Genomic DNA, 17,352 nt, shown 5'->3' with positions numbered 1-17,352 from the left:
CGCGCTACAGTGGGTGCACATGTGCAGTAGCTCCAGGCGCCCGAAACTGTGTGGGAGGGGCCCGAAGCACGCAGCCCCTAGCCCTGGCCGAATGGCCTCACTGGGGCTGCGTGAATAAGGCTGCCTCCCACGCCCAGCTCCTGCTTCCTCCAAACCCGACTTGACTCCTGCTTCCGCCCCCCTGCCCCCGGACCGGACTGGACCCGACTCCCGCTTCCCCTCTGCCCCCCCACCCACCCACCCGACCTGACCTCCCTCTCCCTCCCTCCCTCCCTCCCCCCCGCCCCCGCGACCCGAACCCTCTCTCCCTCCCTCCCTCCCTCCCCCCCCGCGACCCGAACCCCCTCTCCCTCCCTCCCGCCCCCCCTCCCCGCGACCCAAACCGAACCGTCCTCCCTCCCACCACCTCTCTCCCCCCCCCCCCCCGACCCGACCTGCGCTCCTGACCCCCCCCCCACACCCGGACCCGACCCAACCTGACCTCCCTTCCCCCGCCCCCGGCATGAACCAACCCAACCCGACCTCCCTATGCCACCCTCCTCCTGACCCGAACCGAGCCAACCCGGCCCGCGCTACCTCCCTCCCCCTGCCCCCCCACCAGAACCGCGCTCCCTTCCTCCTCCCCCCCGACCCGACCCGTGCTCCCGACTGCCCATCCCCACCCGCCCCCCCCGGGTCGGACCCGACCCGACCTCCCTCCGCCCCCCCGACCCGACCCGCGCTCCGGACCCCGGACCCTCGACCTGACCCGACCCAACGCCACCTACCTGTAAATCTGGTGCTGGGGACAGGCCCTGCCCAAAGTCTTGGGCCCGGCCCGTTCAGTCTCCTTCCCCCCCTTCTCGTTCCGCCCCCTTCTCCTTTCCCCCCCCTCTTCTCCTTCCCCCCCCTTCTCCTTCCCCCCCTTCTCCTTTCCCCCCCTTCTCCTTTCCCCCCCTTCTCCTTTCCCCCCTTCTCTCGCCTCCTCCCCCCTTCTCTCCCCTCCTCCCCCTTCCCCTTCTCCTCCTCCCCTTCCCCTTCTCCTCCTCCCCCCGTCCCCTTCTCCTCCTCCCCCCCCGTCCCCTTCTCCTCCTCCCCCCCCGTCCCCTTCTCCTCCTCCCCCCCCGTCCCCTTCTCCTCCTCCCCCCCCGTCCCCTTCTCCTCCTCCCCCCCGTCCCCTCCCCCGTCCCCTCCCCCGTCCCCTCCCCCATCCCTCCCCCATCCCTCCCCCATCCCTCCCTCCCCCATCCCTCCCCCATCCCTCCCCCTTCTCCATTGATTTATTGGTTGATTTATTGATGTATTTATTATTTATTATTTATTATTGATGATGGCTCTTTATTTGTAAAACTGAAGTGTTTAATGTTTGTAAACTTCCCTTTAAACCTCCCCCATTCCCTACGCCTGATTTGTAACCTACGCCGTTGTTTCTTTGGATTTGGATCCAACATTTGTTTGATGAGGGCACGTTTTACAACTTGTACTGTGCACTTTGCTGCAACATTTGAAGCAGGGTGGTACGGTGGAACCTTAGTATGTTTCACACCATTTTTGCTTGTGAACTGTGCAAATTCTTCTGAACAAAATTGTGGCCCATTATCAGAAACAATTTCTTCTGGGAGGCCGAATGAAGAAAATAATCTTCGCAAATGCTCCGGTGTTTTACTTGTTGTTTTTCGCATTGGAAACACTTCTACCCACTTTGAATGGCTATCAATCACAACGAACAATTGTTGTCCTTCTAGCTCAGCAAAATCTATGTGTAACCTTTGCCATGGCTGTAATGATACTGATGGTGGTTTCTTGCTTACCGATTGACATGTTGTACACTGACTAATGATGTACTCTATGGGCAACACTTTTGGCACATCATCGCCCATATAAGCGTTGTGATTCAGGCTATCGCCCATTTTTGTTGAAAAATGGAAACTAGCACCCGATTATAGCCCATTTATCACCGGCGCAACTTTCAGCATACAGAAATGAGCTGCATCACCCGGCCTATTTTTTTAAAAAAATATGACATCATCCTCGTCCAAGGCTGAGAATACTGGTTATAATGGAAACTAGTGCCCGATTATCGCCCAGATGATTGCCGAGCGCTACTTTCAGCATTTCACCCATAATTCGCCCAAATAATCGCTGGCCCAAAATGATGCTGAAGAAAAGCTGCAATCACCTGACCGTAACTCTGCACTATGGACACCATTTTGTAACTCGGAGGATTTTTAATAAAAGGCTGCCTGTCAGGAGAAGCAATTTGTGAGTAATTTTAGGGGCGTTTTTGACTCTTGCCAATCATCTAATCATATTTGTATTTGTTGAGGACAAATTAAAAAGAGACATGAAGGGCATTTATAGTGGTTTATAGTGAGGTGGTCTGTAATTTCTCAACCAGTATTGATCACTAATCACATGCTGCTGAATAGAGATGGGAGAAGGTTTATTGAAGAGCATTATGTGCCCAATCAAAGAGGTGGCAGACTGTTCATGAGGAGGAGACATTACACCCAATGCATTTACAGGGATAAGTAATCATACCTGGACTTGTTCGACAATACGTGCGTTAGAAAGCTGCAATGCCGAAAGGAGTTCATCAGTGAGATATGCCAGCTAATTAAGGGAGATCTACAGCCTACCAGCACCATCAGGACCACACTACCCATTGAGGTTTAGGTTACTGCAGCACTTTCCTTCCACGCATCGGGCTCCTTTCAGGCCTCAGCTGGTGACATTTACGGTATCATTCAGCACGCCACACATTGCTGCATTCGACAGGTGACTGAAGCCCTCTACGCACGCAGAATGGACTTTATAAACTTCCGTATGACCAGTGAGGCACAGAGTGAAAGGGCTTTGGGCAAGAATAGCAAACTTTCCCAAGGTGCATGGAGCAATAGACTGTATGCACGTCGCCTTGTGAGCACCTTTACAGGATGCAGAAGTGTTTCGGAACCAAAAGGGATTCCACTCCCTGAATGTTCAGCTTGTTGTTGATCACAAGCAAATAATCATGACAGTAAATGCAAATTTTCCAGGGTGTATCCATGATGCACACATCTTGCGTGAGAGCACTGTGTCGACCTGTCAGAGGCAGCCACAAGGTCATGGTTGGATGCTGGGGGATAAAGGATATGGCCTTGCCAGCTGGCTCATGACCTCACTGCGTAAGCTTCAGACAGAAGCCGAGAAGCGCTACAATGTCTGGACCACTCAGGTGGCAACCTACAATACCACCCTGAGCAGCTATCAGGAGAGGACAACAATTGCCAGATGGGACTGCCGGTCCACCTCAGGAGAGAGGGGAGGTGAAGGAGGAGGACGAGAACCTCGGGGAGAGAATAATCAGCGTGCGTGGTGATGAACACATGCCCCCACCACGCCCCCCCCCCCACATACCATTGAAAAAGCCCCATGGTCGTTACACAGCTGCAAAACTCCTGCGTCAGCAGCTCATAAATGAACGCTTTGCATGAAGTTACATTGGTGACAGTTACAGTTGCTTTACGTTTCATCCTTGCCTGGCCATGGCCATTGTTTGCAACCCTTGTATTGATGATTTACCTTACGTTATTAGAAGACACTTCACAATAATTGTAAACTTAAATACATTTTTTAAATAATTTAACAGATACTTAAAAAATTTTTTTAACAAACATATATATAACCCCGCCCCCCCAAACCCCCAACAGTGAACACAATTTTTAACACAACAGTATAACAACACCACCCTCCCACCATCCCCAACAGTCAACATTCAACAATTAATTTTTAATAAACACAATAATATACGGCCTCCCCCCTCGCCTCCTAACATGCGGCCACGCTTCCCTACTGTTACTTGACCCCCCTTTTTGTAACCCTCCATTTCCCACGGGCTGCTGTGGGGGTGGGGGATGGTGACATCAGCAGAATGACCTCACTGGATGGAGGAGAAGACATTTGCGAAGAAACTTCTTCCGAGTCAGAAGGAAGTTCTTCCTCCTGTCTTGCATCTGTCATGTTGGTACGGCACCTTGGGGTGCAGTGCCGTATTCCGAAACTATCGCGTGCCGCAAGGCATCGACAGAGTCGATCGTTCGCCCCATTGCCGTAACTATCTGCTCCATGCCCTACGTTTTTCTCACACAGTGTGCAATGTTGCCGGTCAACCCACCAAGCGCCTGGAGGAGCTCTTGACCTATGTCGACACTCTCCCTCGACAGTGACACCATGTCCTCATTGACATCTGCCCGTCGCAGAATGTGCCTACCTTGCCGACTCAACCTCCACGGAGTCGGCGTGGGCACTGGACGACTTAGAGTGGCCTGCTGCAAGCTGCTTGGCCCCGCTATTTCATCCATTGAGGATGACGTGGCCGCAGGTACCAGAGATGAGACATCAGGCTCGGTTTCGTCCTTCTCCTCACTTTGCTGTTCATCACTCGTGGTGATCGCGACCTGCAGCGGTACAGGTGTTGCTGCAGGGGTCTCCCATTGTGTCTGGTGAGTTGGAAAACATAATTGAGGTTATTCGAAGAGAAGGGGAGATATGAGAATGCTTGCGCTGTGCAGGTATATGTACGAGGAGCAATACTACTGCAATAAACATGAACGAGAGCCGTTACATATGATGAACGAGAGCCGTTACATATGATTAACATGAGAGTACAGAAGAGTACCTAAACTGCATGCATAACATTACATCATTCATATATTATAATCAAATGCCATTAAATTACTTTAATTTACCACTGCTTTACACATTACTCACGTGGTGCAACAACGGGATCTGCACTACCAGCAGAACAATTATGGGTGTCCACTAATGCTGCTGCACGTTCCTCTGGATCGGTGAGAGGGTGCAGCTCAGAAGGCCCTCCTCCGGTCCGCCACTGCTTTGCATGATTCTTAGATATCTTCCTCTGCAAACCTGACAAGAGCATGGCATAAGCTAATTGACTAGGTACTATTACGGAAACATAACAGATATTGTAATCCACAATTAGTCACCCCACATGCTATTCATCATTAACGTTAACGTTATATGCTAATACGGTTTGTATCCATAGGATGCATGGTTATAACATTTATGTTCAGTGAAAATATTTAATAAGTTCGTGTTTATGAACTAATGCTTGACACCAAACATCTCGCTTACAATCTCCAGGAAAGGCCCCATCCACGGGCCGTGCCATTCGGCACCTGAGGGGAGGTAGGTGGTTTATTTGAATCGATGGAGGTACCCCGGGGTGGGGGGGGGGGAATCGGGACCGTTGGTGAGCTCGGCAATGACAGGACTGTAATGGGAGGGGGCACCATGTCCATGGGCTGTGCTTGGAGATCTCCGTGTGAGTGACAGCAGCCGGAGAGACTCACACACAGTCTGGGTAAAGCTGACCAGATCCCTCAGTGCTCAGTCGTGCCCCCATCCACCAACCTAACCAAAAAGGAGAATGGTGCCCAAGTTAAAGACTTGCTCATAGCACACAAGACTTCTCCTAAACTAAAGTGGTAGAAATGCCGAATGTTTGTGGTCTGTGTTTCCAATTATTCCTTTGGCCACAATTTTCGATCAAAGCCTTTAAATAATACTTAATACTGTTGATTAAATGTAAGGCATCTCAGCAAAATTAGACTTAAAGGGCGCAGGTTCCAAACCCAATCCGAATCTTTGCAGAGAAGCTACCCAAGATTACACAGCTTAATTTCAATCTGGCAGATATATATTCTAATTAATGAGTCAGTGCATCAGTACAATTTAAAATGTAATAATTGAATAATTACTCTTGCCGATGCAATGAGACTGACTGTTCCACTACTTGCAGCACTGGTCTGCCTCACGCCTATCGTGGGCCACCGATGAGACCAGGGCAGCGATATCGCCCCATATTTTTTGATAAATGCGGAGTGGAGGTTTCCCACGCCCACCCCAGGTTAATTGGCCCCACTGATTTTCCACTTCACTCCAAGGCCTCATTAGCCTCATCAGAGAACGCTTTCACTCTCCTTCTCCCTGAAAGCTACTGCTGCATACTATCAGTAGATTCTTCGTTTGACATTTTATATATTGCACACACTTCTTTCCAACTTCCTCTTTTTCAGTCTTCTTAGCATGCGCAGATGACCCCTGACCTCCCGAATCACAGGAAAAGTTCTTGCCCAAAAAATAAACGCGCATGCGCAGAACAGCCGTAGATATGGATGCCAGCCTTGCACGACTGAATACATCGCTAAGGCCCATTTCACATCGCTAAGGCTATCACCCAAATTAAAAAGGCGAAAATAGCGGTTTTTTAAATGGGCGATATTCCAGCGATCCTGAAAAATAAAAAAAGCACTAAGGCTGGAAATATCACACCCAATTTTGGGCGATAGCGATCATAGTGGAAAGTCTAGCCCTATATCTTTATCTAGACCTGGCCACCATAAGTAACTGCGTGCAAAACTCTTGGTCAAGCACATTCCCAGGTGCTGGTCATGTAGATCTCCTAATAATTTGGACTTGAATTTATTTGGTATAACCACTTTTTCACCCCACATGATATAATCTTTATCCACTGATAATTCATTCTTACGAACGAAGTATGGATGAATATCATGCTCTCTTACCTGGTTTGGCCAGCTATTTGCGACGTAATCAAATATCTTTGACATAACTGGGTCACGTTTGGTTGCTCTACCAATCTCTTCAGTTGTGACTGGCAGTTCATCAATGTATGAAAAATAGAACACCTCTTCCCTATCAGGTGTAACTTGTGATGGGAATGGCAATCTAGACATACCATCAGCATTACTGTGATCACCTGATTGTTTGTACTTAATGTCATATGTATATGCTGACAAAATTAAAACCCATCTCTGCATTTGGGCTGCAGCTAAGGTTGGAAAATGGGACTTTGGATGGAGGATTACCATAATGATGGTAAACTTCTTGACCCCAAAAATTAATGCCAAAGCTTCCCTTTCGATATGCGCATAATTACGTACACTGGCACCGAGTGATTGAAGCAAAAGCGATTGGTCTCTCCTCCCCATTATGTAATATATGAGAGATCACTGCCCCAACTCCATATGGAGAAGTGTCACATGCTAGCTTGATCTCCTTAGATATGTCATAGCGAACTAACATGGTACTCTATGCTGGGCTTTTACACTCCTTGAATGTTGCATCACATTCTTCTGACCACTTCCAATAGACTTGTTTTTTCAACAGCACATTCAGTGGATGTAACACCATCACCAAATTTGATAGGAACTTCCCATAATGGATCAAAAAACCCAAAAATGATCGAAGTTCTGTGACGTTCTTGGAAGCGGGTGCATTTCTATAAGGTTGTAATGAAAGAGGACGTCATAAAAATGTTTAATATTTTAGATAGTTTTTTTGGCTTGCATTCCTATTATAAGAAACTAATTTTTGCCCTTACTAAATGTATGAAAACTCTGTTTCGTTCACACAATTTAGTATTTATAAATAAGTTGGTTTAAGGTAATCCAAAATGGCTGATTTAAATTGTTCAACCTAGTAGAAATGATGCAGTATAATGAAGTGTACCATTTTATGAAATATAGATATTATCTGGTTCCCAAATTCCAATTTCTACTGTTTGATGAGACATTTACGAAGTATATCTCATCACCTTGTTTTCTAACCTGTAAAATATTTAAATTATAAATTGTAATCATTGTACCATTTCCCACTCACTGTTCTTTTGTTTGTTTCAGCAGAATTACAGTAATCCAGCTATAATGGCGCTTGCTGTTCCAGTAGCAGTAAAGTTTCTGCAGATGGGCAACAAAGAACTCTGCCGGAACATGTCTAGCTACCTATCACTTGCAGCTATTGGCAAACCAGAAATCCTTGCAAAACACACAGCAACGATTGTAAACAGTATTCTTCAAGGTAAGATAAAATAACATGTGCTACTGGAATTTCTTCTGAGTCAAAGTGGTGAGTTCAAGCTCCACTTCAGGATTTGAGCATAGAATCTAGACTGACACTTCAGTGCAGTACTGCAGGAGTGTTGGCTTTCAGATGAGGTGTTAAACCGAGACCTATTCTTCCTGTCCAGGCAACATTTATCCCTCAACCAACGCCACCAAAACAGATTAACTAGTCATTTATCTCCTTGCTGTTCGTGGGACCTTACTGTGTGAAAGTTGGCTGCTGTGTTTGCCTACATAACAACAGTGGCTAGATTTCAAAAATAATTAATTGGCTGCGAGCACTTTGGGACATCCTGAGAATGTGAACGGTGCTATTTAAATGAAAGTTATTTCTTCAGTTTATCATTTTACCAGACTGATTCCCGGGATGGCGGGACTGATCTATCAAGAAAGACTGGATCAACTGGGCTTGTATTCACTGGAGTTCAGAAGAATGAGAGGGGACCTCATAGAAACATTTAAAATTCTGATGGGTTTAGACAGGTTAGATGCAGGAAGAATGTTCCCAATGTTGGGGAAGTCCAGAACCAGGGGTCACAGTCGAAGGATAAGGGGTAAGCCATTTAGGACTGAGATGAGGAGAAACTTCTTCACCCAGAGAGTGGAGAACCTGTGGAATTCTCTACCACAGAAAGTTGTTGAGGCCAATTCACTAAATATATTCAAAAAGGAGTTAGATGAAGTCCTTATTACTAGGGGGATCAAGGGGTATGGTGAGAAAGCAGGAATGGGGTACTGAAGTTGCATGTTCAGCCATGAACTCATTGAATGGCGGTGCAGGCTGGAAGGGCCGAATGGCCTACTCCTGCACCTATTTTCTATGTTTCTATGTCTATGTTTCTATTAGACTATGCATTCGACATTGGATAAATATATAGAGATTTCTCAGTATCTTTGGATTATGTTTAGTACTGCAGAGGTATAGCAGTTTTAGAAAATTGCATTCAATAAGGAACAGTGTTGAACTGTTTATGTTGTGTCCTATGCTCTAACAAAGCTTGAAAGTATTTGGTCCTAAGCTACCTGTATTGATAAACCAATGGGCCAGATTTTATGATCATCGGCAAAATAACAGCGCTAGCCATTTGTTACACTTACACTTGCCCATAGACTTTCTATGGGTTTTTGCACTGGAAGTCTCTGGTCAGCCAACTATTGAAAAAGTGCAGCATGCTCTGCAGGCCATCTGGAACCTGTGTGAATAGGGAAAGCAACTGTGTAGCTCCTTAACCAATCAAATTGAAGAATTGTTAATGAGCAGTGCAGAGTCTGAACCAGGAAGTGACAGTTAGAATATTGAATTCAATGTCAGATCAGAAAGCGAAATAATGAGATGGAAAGAAAGATTGGATTAAGAGAGAGAGATAAAAGAGACAAAGAAAAAGTAAAAAAAACTTTTTTTTTTACTTAAAAAAAATCTCCAACAATAATTGAAAACCTGAAGGAATGAGACTCCACACTTGTAAAATGTAATTTTCAGTGCCAGAGAGGTTGTTTGACAGGAGCTAAGATTTATCACGCAGTTAAAAGGATACTTACACTGGAATGGACCCGCCCTAACATTTGCTGGTAAATTTAGTCCATATCTATGAGGTAAGTACAGCAACTTCATACTGTTCAATGTATTTGAATGGTGAGTCTCTCAGTGAGATACTGTTATCGCACAGCTTTTGGAGGAGCAGGCCATCTCGGACAGCAACTTGTTGATTTCTGTGTTTAACTGGGTATGTGCGGTTGTTGGAAATTGCTGTCCGATTTCCAAGTAAATAATGGTGAGTGCTGTTAGCCTCAGCATTATTTCAGTAACAAAATATGGCCCAGTGTCTTTGTGTCAACTAAGATCTTCATTAGATTTACATGACATGCACAAGTTGAATTTATTTGTTGGTGAGTCAGTCTCAAGAGCAAGTTTATGAATAATTATTATATCCTCTCAGAGCAATCAGTAATTTGAGTGGTGCCAGAAATCTTCAGTGCTTCACGATCTTATGAAACCCCACTTGCAACTAGAATGTAACCTAGGCACCCAGTAACTCAGATTTGGCTAGCGGTCAAGGACAGGAGGGTTTGACTACGAGTGAGCAAGGTATGGGGATCCAGGAGGTAATGATGGAGGAGCCTTGGCCCTTGCTCTTGTCCAACAGGTTCGAGGCTCTTACTCCCTGTGTGGATGAGAGAAGAGACTGCAGGGAGGATGAGCAAACTGACCACAGCACTGTGGTATGGGAGGCCATTCAAGCGGGGGGAGTAAAATGAAATGTTGTAGTCGTAGTAGGGGACAATATAATTATGGGGATAGATACAGTTCTCTGCAGCCGTGAGCGTGAGTCCCGAAGACTATGTTGCCTGCCCGGTGCCAAGGTTAAGGACATCTCCTCCGGGCTGGAGAGGAATTTGGAGTGGGAGGGGGTAGATCCAGCTGTCATGGTCCACATGGGTACCAACGACCTCGAAATGACAGATAAGAAGGTACTGCTAAGGGATTATGAGCAGCTAGGGGCCACATTAAAAAGCAGAACCATAAAGGTAATAATCGCTGGATTACTACCCGAGCCATGAGCAAATTTACATGTGTTAAATAAGATCAGAGAGCTAAACTCATGGCTCAAAGACTGGTGTGGGAGAAATGGGTTATGGTTCCAGGGGCACTGGCAGGAGTACTAGGGTAAGAGGGAGCTGTTCTGTCGAGACGGACTCCACTTGAACCATGCTGGGGCTAGTGTCCTGGTGAATCGAATCACTAGGGCTGCAGACAGAGCTTTAAACTAATTATGACAAACCTGTCCCACCCACCCTTTCCCTCAATGACTATCTGTCCCACCTGTGACAGGGACTGTGGTTCTCATATTGGACTGTTCAGCCACCAAACGACTCATTTTAAGAGTGGAAGCAAGTCTTTCTCGATTCTGAGGGACTGCCTATGATGATGAAACTAATTAGTGGGGGGGGGGGGAGGGCTTTAAACTAATTAGTGGGGGAGAGGGTTTAAGTGAGCAGAAACCTAAAAGCTCAAAGAACAAGGTGAAAGAGCAGGGTAGCATTGGGGGAAACGAAAACCAGAGCATTACAGGAAGGGACAGAATCTATAAACATAAGAGTGTATCAGAAACTGGGGCCATAGCAGGAGAAAATGGTAAGAAAATACATTTAAAAGTTCTTTATCTGAATGCACGCCACATTCGTAACAAATTAAATGAGCTGTTGGCACAAATAGTTACAAATGGGTATGATCTGGTAGCCATAACAGAGATGTGGTTGTAACCATGACTGGGAACTAAACATTCAGGTGTACTTAACAATTCGGAAGGAAAGACAGAAAGGAAAAGGAGGTGGGGTAGCTCTGTTGATAAAGGATGGAATCACTGCAATAGTGAGAAACGATATTGGCTCAAATGATCAGGATATTGAAACAGTTTCGGTGGAGATAAGAAATAATAAGGGGAAAAAGTCACTGGTGGGTGTAGTCTGTAGGCTTCCTAACAGTAGCAACTCTGTTGATCGGAGTATAAACCAAGAAATAGTGGGGGCTTGTAAAAAGGGAACAGCAATAATCATGGATGATTTTAACCTCCATATTGATTGGACAAATCAAATTGATCAGGATAGCCTTGAGGAGGAGTTTGTAGAGTGCATAAGGGACGGGTTCCTTGAGCAGTTTGTAACAGAATCAGTCAGGGAGCAGGCTATCTTAGATCTGGTCCTGTGTAATGAGACAGGATTAATAAACGATCTCCTAGTAAAGGATCCCCTTGGAACGAGTGACCACAGCATGGTTGAATTTCAAATTCAGATGGAGCGCGAGAAAGTTGGATCTCAAACCAGCGAACAAAGCTTAAATAAAGGAGACTACAAAGGTATGAAGGCAGAGTTAGCTAAAGTGGACTGGGAAAATAGATTAAAGTGTAGGATGTTTGATAAACAGTGGCATACATTTAAGGAGATATTTCATCACTCAAGAAAAATATATTCCAGTGAGGAAGAAAGGGTGTAAAAGAAAAGATATCCATCCGTGGCTAACTAAAAAAAATAAAGGATGGTATCCAATTACAAACAAGGGCATACAAAGTGGCCAAAACTAGTGGGAGGACAGAAGATTGGGAAGTTTTTAAAAACCAGCAAAGAATGACTTAAAAAAAATGATTAAGAAAGGAAAGATAGACTATGAAAGTAATCTAGCAGAAAATATAAAAACAGATAGCAAGAGTTTCTTGAGGTATATAAAAAGCTAAAGAGTGGCTAAAGTAAATGTTGGTCCCTTAGAGGACGAGACCGGGGAATTAGTAATGGGGAACATAGAGATGGCAGAAACTCTGAACAAAGATTCTGTATCAGTCTTTACGGTAGAGGACACTAAAAATATCCCAACAGTGGATCGTCAAGGGGCTATGGGGGGGGGGGGGGGGGGGGAGGAACTTAACGCAATCACAATCACTAAAGAGGTGGTCCCCAGTAAGATAATGGGAGCAAAGGCAGATAAATCCCCTGGACCTGATGGCTTGCATCCGAGGGTCTTAAGTGAAGTAGCAGCAGGGATTGTGGATGCATTGGTTGTAATTTACCAAAATTCCCTGGATTCTGGGGAAGTCCCAGCAAATTGGAAAACTGCAAATGTAACGCCCCAAATTAAAAAAAGAGTGCAAACAAAAAGCAGGAAACTATAGACCAGGTAGCCTAACATCTGTGGTTGGGAAAATGTTGTCGTCCATTCTTAAAGAAGCAGTAGCAGGACATTTGGAAAAGCAAAATTCGGTCAGGCAGAGTCAGCATGGATTTATGAAGAGGAAGTCATGTTTGACAAATTTGCTGGAATTCTGTGAGGATGTAATGAACAAGGTGGATAAAGGGGAACCAGTGGATGTGGTGTATTTGGACTTCCAGAAGACATTTGACAAGGTGCCACATAAAAAGTTACTGCACGAGATAAAAATTCACGGGTTGGGAGCAATATATTAGCATGGATAGAAGATTGGCTAACAGAAAACAGAGAGTCGGGATAAATGGTTCATTCTCTGGTTGTCAATCAGCAACTAGTGAGGTGCTGCAGGGATCAGTGCTGGGACCCCAACTATTTATAATCTATATTAACAACTTGGATGAAGGGACTGAGTGCAACATAGCAAGTTTGCTGATGATACAAAGATGGGAGGAAAAGCAATGTGTGAGGAGGACACAAAAAAACTGCAAAAGGACATACAGGCTAGGTGAGTGGGCAAAAATTTGGCAGATGGAATATAATGTTGGAAAGTGTGAGGTTATGCATTTTGGCAGAAAAAATCGAGGAGCAAGTTATTATTCAATCATCATCATCATAGGCAGTCCCTCGAAGCGAGGATGACTTGCTTCCACGCCAAAAAGGGATGAGTTCACAGGTGTTTCAATGAAGGACCTAATATTCCAGGTCCCGAACTACATTGTGAAGGGTGGAAGATGGAAGATGCCTGTGCTTGGATTTTTTTTAATGTGTGGTGGCCGTTGCACAGCAGCCATCACAAAGGCTTGACAGAGCTAGGTCTTGGTCCAGTGGTAAGGATTATCCAAGACTAACTGGAGACCAGCTCTGCTGCACAGTGTGGGCTGGCCCGTGCTGCCCCTGGGCTCACTGCTCTTCTGGGCCCCAGATTCACGCCTCTCCTGGGCCCCAGTCACTTCCCTCTATGGACTCTTGCCGCTCCATCGCCCCTCCTGCTGTGCCTGCCTGCACTGCAATCAGCGACCTGGCTTCGTAGTTGTCGCCCACCTGCAGCAGCACGCGCTGCTCAATTGCAAAGTGCTACAGTACAGCGGGACCTGGGGGTCCTGGTGCATGAAACACAAAAGGTTAGTATGCAAGTACAGCAAGTGATCAGGAAGGCCAATGGAATCTTGGTCTTTATTACAAAGGGGATGGAGTATAAAAGCAGGGAAGCTTTGCTACAGTTATACAGCGTATTGGTGAGGCCACGCCTAGAATATGGCATTTGGTTTTGGTTTCCATATTTAAGAAAGGATATACTTGCTATGGAGACAGTTCAGAGAAGGTTTACTAGGTTGATTCCAGAGATGAGGGGGTTGACTTATGAGGAAAGGCTGAGTAGGTTGGGCCCCTACTCATTGGAATTCAGAAGAATGAGAGGTGATCTCATTGAAACGTATAAGATTAAGAGGGGGCTTGACGAGGTGTATGCAGAGAGGATGTTTCCACTGATAGGGGAGACTAGAACTAGAGGGCATGATTTTAGAATAAGGGGCCGCCCATTTAAAACAGATGAGGAATTTCTTCTCTGAGTTGTAAATCAGTGGAATTCACTGCCTCAGAGCTGTGGAAGCTGGGACATGGAATAAAATGAAGACAGAGATAGACAGTTTCTTGAACGATAAGGGAATAAGGGGTTAAGGGGAGCAGGCAGGAAAGTGGATCTGAGTCAATGATTGGATCAGCCATGATCGTATTAAATGGCGGAGCAGGCTCGAGGGGCCGTATGGCCTGCTCCTGCTCCTATTTCTTATGTTCTTTTGTTCTTATGTTCTTATGTACCTTTGCAAGTGATTAAAACAATCACAGGTGAAACAATGTATGAGCAATTTTGAATACTTGTATTTATATATACTCTAAATTAATGCTATAAAATTAACACAATTAAGGTTTATTTGTGGCAATTCTCTTTTTACCGTGAGTCTTTAGTTGTGTAATGCATTGTTCTCCCTTGCTTCTACTTCACTTTGCTATTTCCATGTGTTTTATCCCCCAAATTAATTTATTTTTTGGTATCTTTCATTACTTTCTCTCTCTCTCGCTCTCTTCCATGCACCATTCTACCTCAGTTCTTTGTCTGGGAGTTTGGTCAAATATTTTCAACTTCAAAATTGTATTGTGCATTGGACTGTGGCAGCAGGAAGCTGTGATCAGATGACCTGAAAAAGGATTATTTGTTGAGGCAGGTTGGTGAGCTGTGAATGAGGGGTTGCCATGTGGGACAATTCATTAGAGTTCAGGAAAATTAAAGTTGAAAACATGGGGAGCATTGCATGTAAAAATTAAATGCTGTAGTACTTTGATTTTATAAAAGCTGACAGACAATAATTGAGTAAATATTCCATAAGTAATTGTTTAAGGTGAATTATTTTTGTGCTCTTTTGTTTTATAGTGATGTTACAATACATAATTCCCAATTGCCTGTATTTCACATCAGAATTAGCATTTTCAGGTCTATTCAAATGAGCAGTGAGCCCCCACGCCACCCACTGTGCCCCACTTCCCCTCAGTATGACTAGCTAATACACCAAACAAGCTTGTTGGTCCTCTCTGCAAGCTCCCAGTGTTAATGGCTGGGAACAAAGCCTCTGTGTACTAAAAACATAGAAAAATAGAAAATAGGTGCAGGAGTAGGCCATTCAGCCCTTCGAGCCTGCACCACCATTCAATATGATTATGGCTGATCATGCAACTTCAGTACCCCATTCCTGCTTTCTTTGCATACCCCCCAATCCCTTTAGCCGTAAGGGCCACATCGAACCCCCTTTTGAGTATATCTAACGAACTGGCCCAACAACTTTCTGTGGTAGAGAATTCCACATGCTCACAACTCTGAGTGAAGAAGTTTCTCCTCATCTCGGTCCTAAATGGCTTACCCCTTATCCTTAGACTGTGACCCCTGGTTCTGGACTTCCCCAACATCGGGAACATTCTTCCTGCATCTAACCTGTCCAATCCCGTCAGAATTGTATATGTTTCTATGACATCCCCCTCTCATTCTTCTAAATTCCATTGTATATAAGCCTACTCGATCCAGTCTTTCTTCATATGTCAATCCTGTCATCCCGATGAACCTTCGCTGCACTCCCTCAATAGCATGAATGTCCTTCCTCAGATTAGGAGAACAAAACTGCACACAATATTCAAGATGTGGCCTCACCAAGGCTCTGTACAACTGTAGTAAAACCTCCCTGCTCCTATACTCAAATCCTCTTGCTATGAAGGCCAACATGCCACTTACCTTCTTCACCACCTGCTATACCTGTATGCCAACTTTCAGTGACTGATGTACCATGTCACCCAGGTTTCGTTGCACCTCCCCTTTTACTAATATGTCACCATTCAGATAATATTCTGCCTTCCTGTTTTTACAACCAAAGTGGATAACCTCACATTTATCTACATTATACTGCATCTGCCATGCATTTGCCCACTCACCTAACCTGTCCAAGTCACCCTGCACCCTCTTAGCATCTTCCTCATAGCTCACACTGCCACCCAGCTTAGTGTCTTCTGCAAACTTGGAGATATTACATTCAATTCCTTTGTCTAAATCATTAATGTATATTGTAAATAGCTGGGGTCCCAGCACTGAACCTTGTGGTACCCCACTAGTCACTGCCTGCCATTCTGAAAAGGACCCGTTTATTCCTATTCTTTGCTTCCTGTCTGCCAACCAGTTCTCTATCCACGTCAGTACATTACCCCCAATACCAAGTGCTTTAATTTTGCACACCAATCTCTTGTGTGGGACTGTGTCAAAAGCCTTTTGAAAGTCTAAATACACCACATCCACTGGCTCCCCCTTCTCCACTCTACTAGTTACATCCTCAAAAAATTCAAGAAGATTTATCAAGCATGATTTCCCTTTCATAAATCCATGCTGACTTGGACCGATCCTGTCACTGCTTTCCAAATGCGCTGCTATTACATCTTTAATAATTGAGTCCAACATTTTCCCCACCACTGATGTCAGGCTAACCAGTCTATAATTCCTTGTTTCTCTCTCCCTCCTTTTTTAAAAAGTGGTGTTACATTAGCTACCCACCAACCCATAGGAACTGATTTAGAGTCTGTAGAATGTTGGAAAATGATCACCAATGCATCCACTATTTCTAGGGCCACTTCCTTAAGTACTCTGGGATGCAGATTATCAGGCCCTGGAGATGTATCGGCCTTCAATCCCATCAATTTTCCTAACACAATTTGCTGACTAATAAAGATTTCCTTTAGTTCCTCCTTCTCGCTAGACCCTCGAACTGTAAGCGAGTTCTCCCATTCTCATAATCGTTTCCACCTACAATGTATAGAGGCAGTAATCCTGGCCATTCGAGCTGGAAGGGCAATGAGAGGAGGCCTGTCTGTTATATTAGCTACTGAACTGCGGTAGGGTGAGATTTGATTGCAAGGCAGAGAATGGATGTCAAAAGGAGGGAGACAAATGGACATTGAGGATAGGTGACACAGTAAAATTGATTGTAAAAGAAGAGAGAAATGGATGTCAAGGAGAGGGGAGCTGGCAAATTGATGTTAAATGGAAGCATACGAAATCAGGGCTTTATGCTAAACATCAGTAAGACAAACCACCAGCCTGTCCTCACCACACAGCACTGCCCCCCCCCCCCCCCCCCCCCAGTCATCACGATCCTCGGCGCGGCCCTGGACAACCTGGACCACTTTCCTTACCTTGGGAGCCTCCTATCAACAAGAGCG

General features: G+C 45.2%; 1 protein-coding gene across 4 annotated transcripts in view; it reads left to right on the top strand.

Moving 5' to 3' along the window:
• veph1 (ventricular zone expressed PH domain-containing 1) overlaps window positions 1-17,352 on the top strand; it is a 451,519-nt gene that overhangs the window by 45,112 nt on the left and 389,055 nt on the right. For all 4 annotated transcript variants that reach the window (XM_070883555.1, XM_070883557.1, XM_070883556.1 and 1 more), the window contains one exon: window positions 7,689-7,863. In XM_070883555.1, coding sequence (XP_070739656.1) covers window positions 7,689-7,863 — 175 coding nt within the window. The remainder of the gene's footprint in view (window positions 1-7,688; window positions 7,864-17,352) is intronic.

This window comes from Pristiophorus japonicus, chromosome 6 (genome assembly GCF_044704955.1).
Source record: "Pristiophorus japonicus isolate sPriJap1 chromosome 6, sPriJap1.hap1, whole genome shotgun sequence".
NCBI classification, from domain to species: domain Eukaryota; kingdom Metazoa; phylum Chordata; class Chondrichthyes; family Pristiophoridae; genus Pristiophorus; species Pristiophorus japonicus.
The sequence above is the reverse complement of the archived record's forward strand: the minus strand, read 5'-3'. Positions and strand labels throughout refer to the sequence as shown.